This window comes from Hypanus sabinus, chromosome 10, assembly GCF_030144855.1.
Source record: "Hypanus sabinus isolate sHypSab1 chromosome 10, sHypSab1.hap1, whole genome shotgun sequence".
Taxonomy (NCBI): domain Eukaryota; kingdom Metazoa; phylum Chordata; class Chondrichthyes; order Myliobatiformes; family Dasyatidae; genus Hypanus; species Hypanus sabinus.
In genome coordinates this window covers 121822474-121842595 of record NC_082715.1, presented here as the reverse complement: position 1 = coordinate 121842595, position 20122 = coordinate 121822474, and the positions used below count along the sequence as shown (strand labels likewise).

At 41.2% G+C, this 20122-nt stretch overlaps 1 protein-coding gene across 3 annotated transcripts in view; it reads right to left on the bottom strand.

Annotated features, from left to right (window-relative positions):
- slc4a1ap (solute carrier family 4 member 1 adaptor protein) overlaps positions 1–19847 on the bottom strand; it is a 153245-nt gene extending 133398 nt beyond the window's left edge. The window contains exons 1-2 of one of the 3 annotated variants that reach the window (XM_059982807.1): positions 19718–19847; positions 19306–19404 (exon numbers count right to left, since the gene is read on the bottom strand). In XM_059982807.1, coding sequence (XP_059838790.1) covers positions 19306–19360 — 55 coding nt within the window. In that variant the 5' untranslated portion in view covers positions 19361–19404; positions 19718–19847. Of the gene's footprint in view, positions 1–7894; positions 8138–19305; positions 19511–19717 lie in introns of those variants that run through there. The other 2 variants (XM_059982808.1, XM_059982809.1) reach the window with 2 other exon arrangements.
- Positions 19848–20122: the final 275 nt, after the last annotated feature.

Sequence of the window (20122 nt, the reverse complement as noted above, 5' to 3'; positions counted from 1 at the left end):
ACATTCCAAGAAATCCTCTTCCTCAGCACCCTTACCAATTTGGTTCACCCAATCGATATGTAGATTGAAGTCACCCATTATAACTACTGTTCCTTTATTGCACGCATTTCCAATTTCCTGTTTAATGCCATCCCCAACCTCACTACTACTGTTAGGTGGCCTGTACACAACTCCCACCAGGGTTTTTTGCCCCTTAGTGTTATGCAGCTCTACCCATATCAATTCCACATCCTCCAGGCTAATGTCCTTCCTTTCTATTGCGTTAATCTTCTCTCTAGCCAGTAATGCTACCCCACCTCCTTTTCTTTCCTGTCTATCCCTCCTGAATACTGAGTATCCCTGGATGCTGAGCTCCCATCCTTGGTCACCCTGAAGCCATGTCTCTGTGATCCCAACTATATCATATTCATTAATAACTATCTGCACATTCAATTCATCCACCTTGTTACGAATGCTCCTCGCCTTGACACACAAAGCTTTCAGGCTTGTTTTTACAACACTCTTAGCCCTTATACAATTATGTTGAAAAGTGGTCCTTTTTGATTTTTGCCCTACAATAAAACGAGAATGATAAAATTACTTAACAGGTCAGGCAGCTTCTTAGGGCTAATTGGCCATTGTAATTTGACTGTTATGTCTTGATTTATTGGAGAATCTTGGAGAGCTAATTGAAGAGTTGAGAGGGTAGAATGGGATCAGTGTAGGGTTAGTGTAACTAGCTGCTGAATAGCTGGTGCACACTCAATGGGTGAGAGCCTGGAACCATGTTGTATGAATCCATGAGAAAGAAACACAGGTTAAATTTTAAGTTTAATTTAATTTTCATCCACACAATTTATAAAAAATAAAAAAGTTAAATATCTTTTTTAAAAATTTTCTCTTCAGTTTCCAACTTTAATACTGTATTCAATCATGAAATGCATCATGTTTTTAAACTTTTTGTTTGCAAGTAAACAACTACTTCAGAAAATCCTTAAAAACATGCATCCTTTAAGGATCAGACAGCTCCATTTCATTAATGTACAATGTTTAGGTGTCATCAAGAACCTATCTATCTCGGCCTCAAATGCATCCAATGATTTCGCCTCCATAGCTGCTCGTGGCATCAAATTCCACAGATTTACCACCCTCTGACTAGAGTAATTTCTCCACATCTCTGTTCTAAATGGACACCCTTCAATCCTGAAGTTGTGCCCTCTTGTCCTGGACTCCCCTACCATGGGAAATAACTTTACTATATCTAATCTGTTCATGCCTTTTAACATTGGTAATGTTTCTATGAGATCCCCCTCAGTCTCCTGAACTTGAGAGAATACTGCCCAAAAGCTCATGTTCCTCATATGGTAACCCTTTCATTCCTGGAGTCATTCTTGTGAATCTTCTTTGAAACCTCTCCAATATCAGTTTAGCTTTTCTAAAATAAGGAGCCCAAAACTGCAAACAATACTCCAAATGTGGTCTCATGAGTGCCTTTTAGAGTGTTAAGATCACATCCCTGCTCTTATATTCTATACCTCTAGAAATGAATGCCAACATTGCATTTGTCTTCTTCACCACCAACTCAACCTGGAGGTTAACCTTTTGGGTATCTTGTACAAGGACTCCCAAGTCCCTTTGCATCGCTGCATTTTGAATTCTCTCCTCATCTAAATAATAATATTCTGTTTATTTCTTCCACCAAAGTGCATGACTATACACTTTCCAACATTGTATTTCATTGGCCACTTCTTTGCCCATTCCCCTAAACTACTTCTCTGCAAGCTGTCTGTTTCCTCAACACTACCCGCTCCTCCACCTGCTTTTGTATCATCGGCAAGTTTAGCCACAAATCCATTAATCCCATAGTCCAAATCATTGACATATATTGTAAAAAGCAGCAGTCCCATCACCAACCCCTGTGGAACTCTACTGGTAACTGGCAGCCAACCAGAATAGGATCCCTTTATTCCCACTCTCTGTTTTCTGCCGATCAGCCAATGCTCTACCCATGCTAGTAACTCCCCTGTAATTGCCTGGGATCTTACCTTGCTAAGCAGCAGCCTCATGTGCGGCATCATGTCAAAGGCCTTCTGAAAATCCAGGTACACCACATCTACTGCATCACTTTTGTTTACCCTGCTTGTAATTTCCTCAAAAAATTGCAGTAGGTTAGTCAGGCAAGATTTTCCTTTCAGGAAACCATGCTGGCTTTGATCTATCTTGTCATGTGCCTTCAGGTACTCCGTAATCTCATCGCAAACAATTGATTCCAACAACTTCCAACCACCGATGTCAGGCTAACAGGTCTACAGTTTCATTTCTGCTGCCTCCCACTTTTTTTAAATAGCAGAGTAACATTGGCAATTTTCCAGTCATCCGGTACAATGCCAGAATCTATCGATTCTTGAAAGATCATTTTTAATGACTTTGGAATCTTTCCAGTTACTTCCTTCAAAACCTGAAAAGGCATTCCATCAGGTTCAAGAGATTTATCCAAGCTCAGATCATTTAGCTTCCTGAGCACCTTCTCAGTTGTAATTTTCACTGCACATACTTCACTTCCCTGACAATCTTGACTGTATGGTATACTGAAGATGGCTTCCACGGTGAAGACTGATGCAAAATAATCATACAGTTTCTCTGCCATTTCTGCGTCTCTCATCACAATATCTCCAGCATCATTTGCTATGGTTTGAATTGATATGTGTTTTTTTTATCCTCCAAAAGTTCTGACCAAAAAGAGGAAAAAGTTCTATTTAGAATTCCAAATTTTCAGTATTAGCAGATTAATTTATTTATCACTTATTTACTTAATAAAGAGAGATGGAAAAAAATATATTTTATTGTATCAATTGGTTGATTATTGTCATTCATAAGATTTGAACACAAAATGTAAGCTCGTATTTTAATAGCAAAGTAAGAGAATGCTATAAACTGGATGGAACCATCTGCCTGCTCAAGATCTGTAAAACTTCAAATGGACTGAGGCACCTATCCATGTTGTGTACTGAACCAGATTTGATTAGGGAGCTTAAGATAAAGAAATCCTTAGGGGTCTGTTGGGGAGGGATTCAACTAATTTGGCAGAGGGATGGGAACCAGAGTGAAAAGACTAAGGATGGGACAGCTGGTTTACAAGCAGATGCATTGTGCAGTGAGACTGTGCGGATGGATAGGCAGATGATAGCGCAAAATTGCAGAGTTGTAGCGTAACATGGGGGCAAAAATCGAAAAGGGTGATGAATACAAGACTGAACATGTTATATCTGAATGCACACAGTAAACGATATAAGGTAGATGTTCTCGCAGCAGATTGGCAGGTATGGCGTGGATATCACTGAGTCATGGCTGAAAGAAGACAATAGCTGGGAGCTACCATCCAAGCATACAAATTGTATTAAAAGGACAGGCAGGTAGGCAAAGGAGATGTGATGGCACTGTTGGTAAAAAATGAAATCAAATTCTTAGAAATGTGACATAGAATCATAAGATGTAGAATCCTTGTAGGTAGAATTAAGAAATTGCAAAGATAAAAAGAACACGATGGGAGCGAGTAGTCAGGATGTGGAGTACCAATTATAATGGGAAATAAAAAAAGGCAAGTAAAAAGTGCAATGTTACTATCGTCATGGGGAGATTTCACTATGCAGGTAGATTGGAAAATCAGGTTGCTAGTGGATCCCAAGAGAGGGAATTTGTAGAATGTTTATGGGATGACTTTTAGAGCAGCTTATGGTTGAGCCCACTAAGGAAAAGGTAATTCTGGATTGGGTATGGTGTAATGAAACATATTTGATTAGAGAGCTTAAGGTGCCGAAACCCTTAGGAGGCAGTGATCACAATATGATAAAATTCACCCTGCAGTTTGAGAGGGAGGTACATCACTATTACAGTGGAGTAAAGGGAACTCCAGAGGCATGAGAAAGGAGCTGACCAAAGTTGATTCGAAGCAGATACTGGCAGGGATGATAGCAGAAGAGCAATGGCTGGGATTTCTGGGAATAACTTTGAAGGCATAGGATCAATACACCCAAAGATGGAAGTAGTGTGCAATCGTAGCTGACACGGGAAGTCAAAGGCAGCACAAAAGCAAAAGAGAGGGCACATAATATAGCAATAATTAGTAGGAAGTTAGAAGATTGGGAATTTAAAAAAAAAACACAGAAAGCAACTAAAAAAGCTATAAGGAGAGAAAAGATGGAATGTGAAGGTAAGCTAGCCAATAATATAAAAGAGGATACCAAAAGGCTTTTATTTTCAGATAGATAAAGAGTAAAAGAGAGGCAAGAGTGAATATAGGACTGTTAGAAAATGACACTAGAGAGGTAGTAATGGAAGGCAAAGAAATAGTGAGCAAACTTAATAAGTATTTTGCATCAGTCTTCACCTTAGAAGACACTTGCAGTATGCCAGAAATTCAAGATTGTCAGTAGGCATAAGTGAATGTAGTTGCTATTAATAAGAAGGTAGTTGGAAATCTAAAAGGTCTGAAAGTATATAAGCCACCTGGACCAGATAGACTACACCCCAGGGTTCTGAAAGACGTTAGCGTGGAAGCATTCACAATAATCTTTTAAGAATGGTTACAGAGGACTGGAAAACTACAAATCATTCCACTCTTGAAGAAGCCAGAAGAAAGAAAATTATGCAGGAGTCCGTTAGCCTGACTTCAGTGGTGAAGAAGACATTGGAGTCCATCATCAAGGATGAAGTTTCAGGGTACTTTGAGACACATGATAAAGTAAACCAAAGTCAGCATTGCTTTCTTAAGGGGAAATATTACTTGACAAATATGTTGGAATTCTTTAAGGAAATAACAGGCAGGATAGACAAGGAGAGTCAGTATAAGTTTACTTGGATTTTCAGAAACCCTTTGATCTGGTGCTGCACACGAGGCTTTAACAAGGTAAGTATTACAGGAAAGATACTAAATAAAAAACACAAAATGCTGGCAGAACTCAGCAGGCCAGACAGCATCTACGGGAGGAGGTAGTGATGACGTTTCGGGCCAAAACCCTTCATCAGGAGTGAAGTAACATGGGCCAGGAAAGATACTAGGGTAGATGGAAGATTGGCTGACTGTAGGAGGCAAAAAGTGGAAATAAAGGGGGCTCTTCTGGTTGGACGCCAGTGACTTGTGGTATTTCGCAGGGGTCGGTGCTGGGTTCGCTTCTTTTCATGTTATATGTCAATGATTTGGGTGACTGAATTGATGGCTTTGTGGCCAAGTTTGCAGACAATATGAAGATAGGTGGAGGGACTAGTAGAATGGAGGAAGCAGGGTGTCTGCAGAAGGACTTGTACAGACTGGGATAATGGACAAAGAAGTGGCAGTTGGAATATCGTGTACTGAAGTATATGGTCATACACTTTGGTAAAAAATATAAAGATGTAAACTATTTTCTAAATGGAGAAAAATCAAAACTCAGAAGTGCACATGGACTTCGGAGTTCTCCTGCAGGATTTCCTAAAAGCTAACTTGCAGGCTGAGTTGATTGTAAGGAAGGCAAATGCAATGTTAGCAATCATTTCAGGAGGACTAGAATACAAAAGCAAGGATGTAATGTTGGGGCTTTATAAAACATTGCTCAGACTAGGACTATTTGGAGCAGTTTTGAACCCCCTACCTAAGAAAGGATGTTATGGCATTGGAGAGGGTCCAGAGGAGGTTCACGAGAGTCATTCTGGGAATGAAAGGGTTAATATACGAGGAGCATTTGATAGCTCTGAGCTTGTGCTCATTGTTGAAAACAAGGAGGGATCTCAATGAAACCTATAGAATAAGTAAGGAGTCAAGTTAGAAAAAGGGGAAGTACAACGAGATCCAGGTGTTCTTGTACATCAGTCAATGAAAGGAAGCATGCAGGTACAGCAGGCAGTAAAGAAAGCTAATGGCATGCTGGCCTTTATAACAAGAGGAACTGAGTATAGGAGTAAAGAGGTCCTTCTGCAGCTGTACAGGGCCCTGGCGAGACCACACCTGGAGTATCATGTGCAGTTTTGGTCTCCAGATTTGAGGAAGGACATTCTTGCTATTGAGGGAGTGCAGCGTAGGTTCACAAGGTTAATTCCCGGAATGGCAGGACTGTCATATATTGAAAGATTGGAGCAACTGGGCTTGTATACACTGGAATTTAGAAGGATGAGAGGGGATCTGATTGAAACATATAAGATTATTAAGGGATTGGACACGCTGGAGGCAGGAAGCATGTTCCCGCTGATGGGCAAGTCCAGAACTAGAGGCCACAGTTTAAGAATAAGGGGTAGGCCATTTAGAACAGAGATGTGGAAAAACTTTTTCACCCAGAGAGTGGTGGATATGTGGAATGCTCTGCCCCAGAAGGCAGTGGAGGCCAACTCTCTGGATACATTCGAGAGTTAGATAGAGCTCTTATAGATAGCAGGGTCAAGGGATATAGGGAGAGGGCAGGAATGGGGTACTGATTGTGTATGATCAGCCATGATCACAGTGAATGGCGGTGCTGGCTAGAAGGGCCAAATGGCCTACACCTGCACCTACTGTCTGTCTATTGTCTATAATATTGAAAGGCCTAGATAGCTGATGTAGACAGAATGCTTCCTATAATGGGGGGAGTCTAGAATCAGAGGCAAAGCCTCAAAAATAGAGCAACATCCATTTAGAACAGAGATGAGGAGGTCCTTTAGCCAAAGGGTAGTGAAACTGTGCAATTCATTGCCACAGGCAGTTGTTGAGGCCTAGTCATTGGGTATATATAAAGTGGAGGATGATACTGATTTATTATCCCTCTCAGCCCCATTCTCTTTGCTTCTCCCTGTTTCTAACTGTGGGAACCAAAAACAGCTTTATGTTTGGGAGCACTGATGGTTGGGGGTTACTTTCACATTTGGAAACAATAACCAATGGCGTACAGCAGATAGTCCTGGTGAGACCCTTCCTGGAGGTTATATATGTTAATGATCTGGATGTCTAGTAACTAAAAAAAATATAGACTTTGGCAAGTTCTAGAGATTTCTGCAAGTCATTTGCTATTACCCTTGGGTTCATTTTCACCTTGCTCTGCAGTGCATGTTGTGCTCTTGGTGTGATCTTTGCAGGACATCTACCAGTAGTAGGGAGAGGAGGTTAGGAGTACAATGGCACGCCTAACAGCAACTCCTTTGTTTGCTTCTTTGGAAACAGCTCTACTTCTATCTTTAATATCTCTGTTTTTCCCTTTCAGAGTTCTTTTGAAGACCCTGACCTGGAGTTACACCTTGACTTCGATTCTTTGTGGGAATGGAAACCGCTCTCAGGGTCTCACGACTGGCTGCAATTTGATATACCAAGGGCGCAGTCTAGAAGACTACAGAGCCTTCTGGGTTCTGGGATTTTGTGGCTCTGGAGGCGGGCAGACTCGAGGTCGGTGCCTCCGCAGGAAATTGGTGTGTTGTGGGAGACGGAAGATCAAAATCAGCAAGCTAGCTGCTGGCTGTGTGCCCAGAGACGCAAGTTCTTTGGGCACAGAGCTTGGAAACAGTGAAGCAACAGACTTTTAAAATCGTAAATCAGCGAATTATTTGTGATGTCTCTCCTCTCACTGTCAAATGGGGACACCTCTTTTTTGCGAGAGGGGGAGTGGGGCAGAGGGGGAGGTGGGGAGGTTGAAATACCAGGTGAATGAGTAGTCTTTGGGGTACTGCAAATTTGTGTCTTTGTTGATGCTTTACTACACACTTGAGTGCTCAGTGGAGGGTGCTGTTGCTCTTTTTTGCTGGTGGGAAGGGGGGGGGGGTTCATTGCTTTGCTGCTGCTTAAGCGTTAATGGGGGTAGCTGGGGTTCTAACATTTAACTGTCATTCATTCCTTGGTACACTCCTCTGTTTTTGTGGATGGTTGTGAAGAAAAAGAGTTTCAGGATGCATATTGTATATATTTCTCGGACATTAAATGTACCTTTGAAATAGTACTGAATTTCTTCCATTTGTAGATAATTTCTCTTCCTGTGGACTGATGAACACTCAAGTCTTTAGAAATGCTTTTGTAGCCTTTTCCAGCTTCATGCCTCTCTACAATTCTTCTATGGTCCTCCAAAAGTTGTTTTGATCAAGGCACGGTGCACATAAATAGATCTTTCTTGAGAAGAGCAAGCTCTGTCAGTAACCTGACTTTGTGTGTCTTTTCCATAGGGCAGGACACCTGTACAAACCACACATTCAATCTCATTTCATTGATTGTAACATCTGACTCCAAATAGCTTTTGCAGAGGCATTACCCCAGAAGTTTGCATACTTTTGTTGAACCTAGACAGGGATTGTTTAAATGGTGTACTCAGCTTTGACAAGAAGTAGTACAGTTGTTTGTGTATTATTAGTTTAGGGAGATTGTATTTGTCTATTCTTGTGACTTAGATGAAGATCAGAATCAGGTTTATTATCACCAGCACGTGTCGGGAAATTTGTTAATTTAGCAACTGCAGTTCAAAGTAATACATAATATAGGAGAAAGAAAACTACATTTTATGAATAATTAATACAGAAAACCAGGTATTGGCGGGGTTCACAAACTTTTGTTTTGCAACTGTCTTATTAGGTGATAATAAACCTGACTCTGATATCCAAGGATCCCTGAAGATGGCAACACATGCAGATTTGCTGATTAAGAAGGCATACTGGATACTTCTGGGTGGTGGGGTAGAGATGCGTCTGGACCAAAGGAGATGTAAGGTTTCACATGAAGCCATGGGAGCAGGTGGTGGATGGCCATATGAGCAGCTGGTATAAGTCCAAGTTATGTGACCCCTGATGCCAAGCAGACGATCTCTGAAGGGAATTGATAATGGCTGAGGTCACCTGTCTTGTGAAGACATTGCCCAGAAGGCGGCAATGGCAAACCGCTTCTGTAGAAAAATTTGCCAAGAACAAAAATGGTCACCATGATCACCTATATCATATGACACAGCAAATGACGATGAAGAGGAAGATGACTGGATACTTGCCTTCACTACCTGTTAGACCATAAGACCACAACACATAGGAGCAGAATTAGCCCATTAGCTCATTGAGTCCATTCTACCATTTCATCATGGCCGATCCTGGATCCTATTCAAGCCCATACACCTGCCCTCTCACCATATCCCTTGATGACTTGACCAATCAGGAATCTATCGATTTCTGCTTTAAATATACCCATGGACTTGGCCTCCACCACAGTCTGTGGCAGAGGATTCCAGATTCATTACTCTATGGCTAGAAAAAAGTTCTGGATACCCCCACTTGAGGAAACATTCTCTCCACTAGTTCTTATAAAGGTTCAGCATTATCTCCTTGTTTTTAAATTGTATTTCCCTTGAAATAAATGCCAACTCTTCATTTGCCTTCTTTAGCAGACTCAACTTGTGAATTAACCTTCAAGGAGTCTTACATGAGGGCCCTTTGCAACTCTGATGTTTGAAATTTCTTTACACTTAGATAATAGTATTGTTCCTTTTACAAAAATGCATTATCATACATTTCCTAACACTGTATTCCACCTGCCATTTTTTTCCCCTTTCTTTCAATTTGTCTAAATCCTGCTGTAATCGCATTAATTATTCAGCACTACCTACTCTTCCCTCCACCTATCTTCGTATCATCTGCATACTTTGCCACAAAAGCACAATTCCACTATCTAAATCATTGACAAACAATATGAAAAGTAGTGATCCCAATACTGCCCCGAGGAACACCACTAGTCACTGGCAGCCAACCAGAATAGGCCCACCTTTATTCCCACTCACTGCCTCCTGCCTGTTAGTCATTCCTGTATCCATGCCAGTATCTTTCCTGTAGCATCACAGGATTCTATCTTGTTAAGCAGCCTCACGTGAAGCACTTTATCAAATGTCTTCTGAAAATCTAAGTCAATAACATCCACTGCCTCTCCTTTGTCCACCTTCCTTGATACTTCCCCCAAAGAATTGTACAGATTTGTCTGGCAAGATTTCCCTTCACAGCAACTATGCTGACTTTGATTTATTTTATCATTAGTCTCCAAATGCCCGAAACCTCATCCTTAATAATGGACCCCAACACTTCCCCAACTACTGAGGTTATGCATCTGTTATCTCTTTAGCAACCTCTCTTAGGAGTCTGGGATGTAGTCCATCTGGTCCAGGTGACCTATTCACCTTAAGACACACTTTTTCTTTTGTAAAAGCAATGGCATTCACTCCTGCTCCATGACACTCACAGAGCTCTGGCACACAGCTAGTATCTTCTACAGTACTTATTAAGTTCATCTGCCATTTCTTTGTCCACATTACTACTTCACCAACATCATTTTCTAGTGGTCCAATATCAACTCTCACCTCCCTTTTACTCTTCATGTAACTGAAAAAAACATTTAGTATCATTTTGCCCTCATTTTTCATATTTTCCCTTTTTGTAGCTTTTTTAGTTGTCTTTTGTTGGATTTTAAAAGCTTCCCAATCATCCAACTTTCCACTCACTTTTGCCATCCTACATGCCCTTTCCTTGGCCTTTATCCAGTCTTTAACTTACCTTGTCAGACATCGTTGTCCACCCCTGCCACTTGAGAAAAACTTCTTCTGTGGGATATTATCTATCCTGCGCCTTGTGAACTAATCCCAGAAACTTCAGCCCATCTGTTCTGCTGTCATTCCCCCCCCCCCCCAATCCACCAGGGCAAGCTCCTTTCTCATGCCTCTGTAATTCCCCTTATTCCATTGTAATACTGATACATGTGATTATGCTTCTTCCTCTCAAATTGCAGTACAAATTCAATCATATTGTGATCACTGCCTCCTATGGGTTCCTTTACGTCAAGCTAATAAAATCAGGGTTATTACACAACACCCAATTTAAGATAGCTTTTCCCCTAGTAGGCTCAAGCACAAACTACTCTAAAAAGCCATCTCATAGGCATTCAACAAATTCCCTCTCTTGCAATCCGATACCAGCCTGATTTTCCCAATTTCCTTGCATATTGAAGTCCCCTATTACAATTGTGACATTACTCTTATTACATGCCCTTTCCAGTTCCCTTTGCAATCTCAACCCCCTATCTTGGTTACTATCTAGAGGTCTATATATGATTCCCATAATTTTTTTTTACCCTCACAGTTTCTCAACTCCACCTACAAGGATTCGACATTTTCTGATCTTATGTCACCTCTTTCTAAAGATGTAATTCCATCTCTTACTAATAGACCCACACCACTGCCTATGCCTTTCTGTCTGTCCTTTCAATACAAAGTGTATCCAGCGATGTTAAACTCCCAACTATGATCACCTTTCAAGTATGACTCAGTGATGCCCACAATGGCATACCAATCTCTAATTTCATCATGAGTTAGTCCACCTTTTTCCAAGTGCTACTCGCATTTAAATCCAGCACCTTTAGTCCTACACTCTTCATCCTTATGAATTTTGCCTCTGTGGTACAACTTAACTCTTTGCTGTGTCTGCAGTTGTACCCAATCATTGGCTTGTCATTCCTTACATTCTAGTCTATAAGTGTTCTAGACTATAAAAGCAGGGTGGTTAAAGTATAACTATATAAATTAATGGTTATACCATAGCTGGAGTCCTCTGCAGTTCTTTTGATTTTGGTTTATGAAAGTAGGTGTGCAATTCTGGTTATGGTTTTTTAAAATAAAGCCCAAGATGTTCAGTATTCATTTGGCTCCTGGCAAGAGCTGTGTATATCTTTACTTTTCTGTAGGGTAGCAAGTGAAGCAAATATAATGACATGAGATATTCAGGTGGAAGTTGTCAATAAGATAGTCTTAACCAGAAATGAAATAACATGAACTGGATTGCAATTCAAACTAATAAGTCTTATTGTGAAGAACCCTCTCTTAGGTGCAACTTGAATCCATGATAATGTGGAAACAACATTCTTGTTTTTTTTCTGAGCCATGAAAGTATTTGCATTTCTCAGGGGGTGCCATTTCAGAGTGAATTTTGATCTATTTAGATGATACAGGATAGGCAGTACACTTGGAACTATAGCAATGTGCACCATGCTGAAATTCTGTAGATAGATGGAAGGTGACAACCTCTAAATAGGTTATTGCAGCAAAGCTACATCAATCAATCAGGATTGTAATGTTGGAATGGAAGAGATCGTGCAAACATTGAAAAGTGATGTGGAGTCCGTGAGACCTCTGCTGTTCAAGGGGCCTGCGCGATAGAATAATATGATCGTCAGAGACCAGCAGCATATTACCCAAACCCTCAAGCCTATATTGCTATGAGAATGGCTGATCTGCGTGTAATCTCAACTGTGTATTCCCAAATACTAGCAATAATCTTTAATTATTATAACCTATCTAACTCTGCCTTAAAAATATTTCTATGGCCTTTGAGGAAGCAAGATCCAATAAACCATGATCCTTCTCTCCAGCTTTACCTCATCCTTATCGAAATAGGAACTATTTATTTTTTCTTAAATGGTAATCCTTGGATTGATATTCTCCCACAAGAGATTCTTCACATCCAGCTTGTCCTTGGGCTTTAAATACTTCAATGAAATTTCCATTAAGCTTCAGCGAATATCAGCCTCGGCAACCCAATACTTCCTCATAATGCCTTCCTTAACAAAGAAGATCTGAAGTGTATGATTTCACTAATCCCTAATGGAACTGAAGCATTATCTCTTCACTTTTGTATTCAATTCAACCAGCAGTAAACAATATTTTATGAGCACTCTATACTAGCCCTTTGAAGATAATATATTCAGACACTCCTTTGAAGGTGGCAGATCTGCAGTCTTTCATCATTCAGATGTTATAGTGTCAGTCACATAAGACAGAAAAGGACCCATTGGTCTGTGCTGACCCTTGCGTCCACTTTCACTAATCCCATTTGCCAACATTAATTCAATATCTTTCTATGCTTGTATCTTAATGTCTTTTAAATCTAGTCATTGTATCTAACTTCACCGTCTCCTCTGCCGACAACTTCTAGAAAGCAACAGAATCAGAATCAGGTTTAATATCACTGGCATGAAAAACTGTTCATTACAGTAAAAAAAAGTTAAATTAATTAAAAATAGAAATTAAAAAAGTAGTGAGATAGTGTTCATGGGTTCCAACATTCATTCAGAAATTGGATGGTAGAGGGGATGAAGCTTCCTGAATCGTTGAGTGAGTGCCTTCAGGCTTCTGAATCTCCTTCCTGATGGCAGCAATGAGAACAAGGCATGGTCTGGGTGATAGGGTCTTCAATGATGGACCACTGATTTTTTTAAGGCTTTGCTCATTGAAGATGTCCTGCATACTATGGAGGCTAGTGCCCCATGATGGAGCTCACTAAAACTTACTGTACATTCCCAACCAAAAGCCATGGATGAAGCAGGAGATACGTTGTCTGCTGAAGGCTAGATCTGTGGCATTCAAGTCTGGCAACCCAGGCCTGTACCAGAAAACCAGGTATGATTTGCGGAGGGCTATTTCAAGAGCGAAGAAACGATTTCGAATGAAATTTCAAGCAACTCTTGCAAGGTCTGCAAGACATTACTTCCTACAAAGCGATACTTTACTACCAGATGAACTCAACGCCTTCTATGCACGCTTTGAAAGGGAGAACAAAACTACAGCTGTGAAGATCCCTGCTGCACCTGATGACTCTGTGATCTTTGCCTCAGAGGCCGAAATTAGACTGTCTTTAAAGACTGAACCCTCACAAGGTGGCAGGTCCCAGTAGAGTACCTGGCAAGGCCCTGACAACCTGTGCCAACCAACTAACAGGAGTAATCAAGGACATTTTCAACCTCTCACTGCTACGTGCTGAAGCTCCCACTTGGTTCAAAAAGTCAATAATTATACCAGAGCCTAAGAAGAATAATGTGGGCTGGCCTAATGACTATCACCTGGTAGCACTCACATCGATAGTGATGAAATGCTCTGAGAGGTTGATCAAGACTAGACTGAACTCCTGTCTCAGCAAAGACCTGGACCCAGTGCTATTTGCCTGTCGCCACAAAAAGTCAAAGGCAGACGCAATCTCAACGGCTCTCCACACAGCTTTAGATCACCTGGACAACACAAACACCTACATCAGGATGCTGTTCATCAACTATGCTCAGCATTTAATACCATCATTCCCACAATCCTGACTAAGAAGTTGCAGAACCTGGGCCTCTGTCCCTCCCTCTGAAATTGGATCCTCAACTTCCTAACAGGAAGACCACAATCTGTGCAGATTGGTGATAACATCTCCTTCTCGCTGATGATCAACACTGGCACACCTCAGGAGTGCGTGCTTAACCCACTGCTCTACTCTTTATATACACATGACTCTGTGGCTAGGCATAGCTCAAATACCATCAATAAGTTTGCTAAAGATACAACCATTGTTGGTAAAATTTCAGGTGGTGACGAGCGTACAGGAGAGATATGCCAACTAGTGGAGTGGTGCCGCAACAACATCCTGGCACTCAATGTCAGTAAGACGAAAGAGCCAACTGTGGACTTCAGGAAGGGTAAGACGAAGGAACACATACCAATCCTCACAGAGGGATCAGAAGTGGAGAGAGTGAGCAGTTTAAGATTCCTGGGTGTCAAGATCTCTGAGAATCTAACCTGGTCCCAACATATCGATGTAGTTATAAAGAAGGCAAGGCAGTGGCTATATTAAGAGTTCGAAGAGATTTGGCATGTCAACAAATTCACTCAAAATCTTCTATAGATGTACCGTGGAGAGCATTCTGACAGGCTGCATCACTGTCTGGTATGGAGGGGCTACTGCACAGGACTGAAAGAAGCTGCAGAAAGTTGTAAATCTACAAACACCATTTCCAGAAAAGTTGGGATATTTTCCAAAATGCAATAAACACAAAAATCTGTGATATGTTAATTCATGTGAACCCTTATTTAACTGACAAAAGTACAAAGAAAAGATTTTCAATAGTTTTACTGACCAACTTAATTGTATTTTGTAAATATACACAAATTTAGAATTTGATGGATGCAATGCACTCAACAAAAGTTGGGACAGAGGCATGCTTACCATTGTGTTACATCACCTTTCCTTTTAATAACACTTTTTAATCATTTTGGAACTGAGGATACTAATTGTAGTAGATTTTCAATTGGAAATTTTGTCCTTTCTTGCTTGATATAAGACTTCAGCTGCTCAACAGTCTGTGGTCTCTGTTGTCTGATTCTCCTCTTCATGATATGCCATACATTTTCAATAGCAGATAGATCTGGACTGGCAGCAGGCCAGTCAAGCACACTCGCTCTGTGTCTACAAAGCCACGCTGTTGTAGCCCGTGCAGAATGTGGTCTGGCATTGTCCTGCTGAAATAAGCACGGACGTCCTGGAAAGAGACGTCGCCTTGATGGCAACATATGTCTCCCTAAAATCATAATATATGCCTCAGAGTCAATGGTACCTTCACATACATGCAACTCACCCATGCCATGGGCACTGATGCACCCCCATACCATCACAGATGCTGGCTTTTGCACCTTTCGCTGTTAACAATCAGGATGGCACGGAGAACTTGATGCCCGTTTTTTCCAAAAACTAGCTGAAATGTGGACTCATCTGACCACAGCACACGGTTCCACAGTCTTTCAGTCCATCTGAGATGAGCTCGGGCCCAGAGAACTCACCGGCGTTTCTGCATAGAGTTGATGTACGGCTTCCTCCTTGCGTAATTGTTTCAAGTTGCATTTCTGGATCCAGTGATGGACTGTGTTAAGTGACAATGGTTTTCCGAAGTACTCCCGAGCCCAGGTGACTATAATTGTCACAGTAGCATAATGGTTTCTTAGGCAGTGCCGCCTGAGGGCTCGAAGATCACGCGCAGTCAACAGTGGTTTCTGACCTTGCCCTTTACGCACTGAGATGTCTCTGAATTCTCTGAATCTTTTCACAATATAATGTACTGTCTATGTTGAAAGACCTAAATTCTCTGCAATCTTGCGTTGGGAAATGTTCCTTTTGAACTGACTTAACAATTCTCTCATGAATTTTGGCACGAAGGGGTGAGCCACGACCCATCCTTGCTTGCAAAGACTGATCCTTTGATGGACACTACTTTTATACCCAGTCATACCTCACCTGCTACCAATTAGCCTGCTTAATATGGAGTCTTCCAAACCGATGTTACTTGAATGTTCTGTGCACTTTTTAATCTTATTTTAACTCTGTCCCAACTTTTGTTGACCGTGTGGCAGCCATCAAATTCTAAATTTGTGTATATTTACAAAATACAATTAAGTTGGTCAGTAAAACTATTGAAAATCTTTTCTTTGTACTTTTGTCAGTTAAATAAGGGTTCACGTGAATTAACATATCACAGATTTTTGTTTTTATTGCATTTTGGAAAATATCCCAGCTTTTCTGGAAATGGCGTTTGTAGTTAGCTCCATCTTGGGTACTAGCCTACAAAGTGTCCAGGACATCTTCAGGGAGCAATGTCTCAGAAAGGCAACATCCATTATTAAGATCCCCCAGCACCCAGGGCATGCCCTTTTCTCACTGTTACCATCAGGTAGGAGGTACAGAAGCCTGAAGGCACACACTCAGCGATTCAGGTACAGCTTCTTCCACTCTGCCATCTGATTCCTAAATGGACACTGAAACTTTGGACACTACCACACTTTTTAAAAAAAAATATACATTATTTCTGTTTTTGCACTTTTAAAAAATCTATTCAATATACATAATTGATTTACTTGTTTACTTTTTATTTTTAAAATATTATTATTTTCTCAGCTAGATTATGTATTGCATTGAACTGCTGCTGCTAAGTTAACAAATTTCACATCACTTGCCAGTGATAATAAATCTGATTCTGATACAACCCTCTGCAGCTTACTTTAAGCCTGAGCAGTAGCCACCTCACCCAGTACCAGACGATGATGCAGCCAGTTAGAATGCACTCTACAGTACATCTATTGAAATCTGCGATTGTCTCTGGTGATATAACACATCTCCTCAAATCAAAGTTCAATGTAAATTTTATTGTCAGAAAACATATGTCGCAACATATGACCCTGAGATTCTTTTTCCTGTGGGCATACTCAGCAAATCTATAGAATAGTAACTATAACAGGATCAATGAAAGATCAAGTAGAGCATAGAAGACAATAAACTGTGCAAATACAAATATAAGTAAACAGCAAAAAAATAGCATGAAATAACAAGATAAAAAATCCTTAAAGTGAGATCATTGGGGTTGTGGGTACATCTTAATAGATGTGTGTAGTTATCCTCTTTTGTTTAAGATCCTTATGGTTGAGAGGTAGCAAATGTTCCTGAACCTGGTGGTGCAATTCTCGAGGCTCCTTTCTACTTGATGGCAGCAGCAAGAAAAGAGCATAGCCTGGGTGGTGAGGATCTTTGATGATAGATGCTGGATTCCTAATGAAATATAGCTGCCGTCATGCTTTCTTTGTAGCTGCATCAATATGTTGTGTCCAGGTTAGACCCTCAGAGATACTGACACCCAGGAATTTGAAATTGCTCACTTTCTCCACTTCTATTACACATTGCACATTTAGACAGAGATATAATGTAAAGATTTTTACCCATGTATGTGAAGGTTTAAGTAATAAAGTCAATTAATTCTTTTCCCAAATCCCTCTATGAGAACTGGTTTGCGTTCCCTCATCTTACCCTTCCTGAAGTCCACCATCATTTCTTTGATCTTACTGACATTGAGTGCGGGGTTGTTGCTACAACACCAACTAGCCGATATACCTTGCTCCTGTACACTCTCTCATCACCATCTGAAATTCTGCCAACAATAGCATTATCACCAGCAAATTTACAGATGGCAATTGAGCTGTGCCTACCCACATAATCCTGTATGTAGACTAAGCACACATCCTTGAAGTGCACCAGTGTTGATTGTCTTTGAGGTGGAGATGTTATTTCCAATCCACACAGAATGTGGTTTTCCAGTTAGGAAGTCAAGAATCCAGTTGCAGAGGGAGACACAGAAGCCCAGGGTATGGAGCTTTTCAATCAGAACTGGAGGAGTGATGGTGTTAAACACTAAGCTATAGTCAATAAGCAACTCGGTGTAGAAAATCCCCAACAGTTGTGGGGAAAGGAATTAACGTCTACAAAGTCTGATGCTGGGTTTCAGCCTGAAACATTTGACAAATCCATCCCTGCACCCTCCTTCCCCCAAACAGATGCAACTCGACCTACTGAATTCCTCCAGCAGATTGTTTGCTGCATCAAAAGAGGCTCAGAACTGAGATGGCTGAGTATATCGCCCTGGAAACCATACAGACAGAAATGATCAGAGACAATGATATCATGTTTCTGAAGGATCAGCTCGGAAAAGGAAAGATCCAGTAACCATGGGGAGGCTGCAGGAGAATTGCAATGTGGACTGTAAATATAGGAAAACTAGAAAGTATTAGAAAATAATAAGTTATTGTTGCTCCTGCTCGTACAGTATTATCCATTTTCCAACCACAATTCGCAGCATTTACATACAGTACAAAACAGGTCCTTTGTACTCCAGTCCTTGCCAACTGAGATTCCCCACCTAAGTTAGTGCCGTGTTGAGCAAATTGCCAATGGAAGTGGTGGAGGCAGCAGGTTTGACTGCAATACTTAAGAGAAGTTTGAAAAAAATTGCATTAGAGCAGTGGTATGTAGGGCTATGACCCTGGTGCAGATCGATGGAACTAGGCAGAATATAAGCTCAGCGCAGATTAGAGGGGCCTGCTTCTATGCTGTGGTACTCTATAACTCTTTTTGCTCATGTTTAGCCGCTATCCCTCTCAACCTTTTCAATTCATATTACCTGTCCAAATGCATTTTTAACATTCTTAATGTACCTACTTCAACCACTTCCCCTGGCATCTCATTCGACATGCTAATCAGCACTGAAATTAACACGAGAATGACTTGGTCTATTAGTTGAGGCAGGTACAAACAATATTTAAAATAAACTATGGTCCAAATCCAGGAAAATGGAATTCACTTATATGTGTATCTTTGTCAGAATGGATGGGGAGGGATGAAGGTTACATTTCTGTGTTATATTACTCTACGACTATTATTATAAGTTACGACTTGTTGGGTAATGCACGTGATGTACAGCATAGTAAATAATAGTTGAAAGTAATTTCTTCAAGCAGAATAAAATTTACAGTATCACGCGCCGAACCTACTTATTTTCTCATCATCTGCAGTCTAGGTAATATTTCATGCAACCGCAGAACTACCACCCTGCAGAGCCATTCGGCCCATCGAATCAGAATCTGTCATTGGCTCCGAAGTGGAGCATGAAAGGGGACACACAAGTGTAAGGTTTTGAGTCGATGTCCCAGGACCTTTCCATCCGGGGACGACGGAGTGACAAAAAGAACTGGCATTGCTCCTTACCTGGCGAGGCCTCAGCCTCCGTGGGTCGATCCACCACCGCCTCTTCCTCCGCCATGGCAACGCGCGCCCTGCTCTAATTCTTCCTCTCGCGTCTTCCCGCTGCCTCCACAACGTCGGTTCCGGGTAGAAAAAATATAATAATTTTATTGTACTTAGAATTCCTTCCAATAACCAAAGACGCCAGAGTTCATCCCCCAAATGCTACGACTTTAGTCTTCATTAAGGCGGTACTCTGTGGCAAAATTTCCATCCCGAAGTTGCCGGAGGTCCCTATTCGTTTGATAGGGTTATTCCTTCTCAAAAAGGACTTAACCCTGGGCACGTTACAGCTCGGAGTGATTGTTTGAATTGTTAGTTATAAATGAGATAGGGGATCATTATAATGTGGACATTGTCACGAAAGAAAATTTACCGTGAAGGTCAGGAGCTGGTAGGGGTTTGTTTCCGGCGGAGGAGCAAAAGGGAGAGCCGGTGTCCCGGAGCGGCGTCATCAGGGGCGGCCGGTGAAGTGCGGTAGGAGAAGAGAGAGAAAGGTGGATGAGTAGAGAAAGAAGAGGAAAGAGAGACGGGGGCAGAGGGAAGAAGAGAAATTGAGAGTGGGGCGGAATAATAAGGGAAAGAGGAGAAGAATATCGGACAAGAGAGGGTAGCAGAAGGGAGAAGAGGAAATGAGGGAATGAAAATAAAATAAGGTTTTTTGGGAATTAAAAGGAGGGAGAGGATAGGGCAGAGGAAAGAGGTTGAGGAAGAAAGTAGCGACAGTAATAAGAAAGAACTGGACGGAGGGAATGAGGGAAAGTGAATAGGTGAAGGTTGT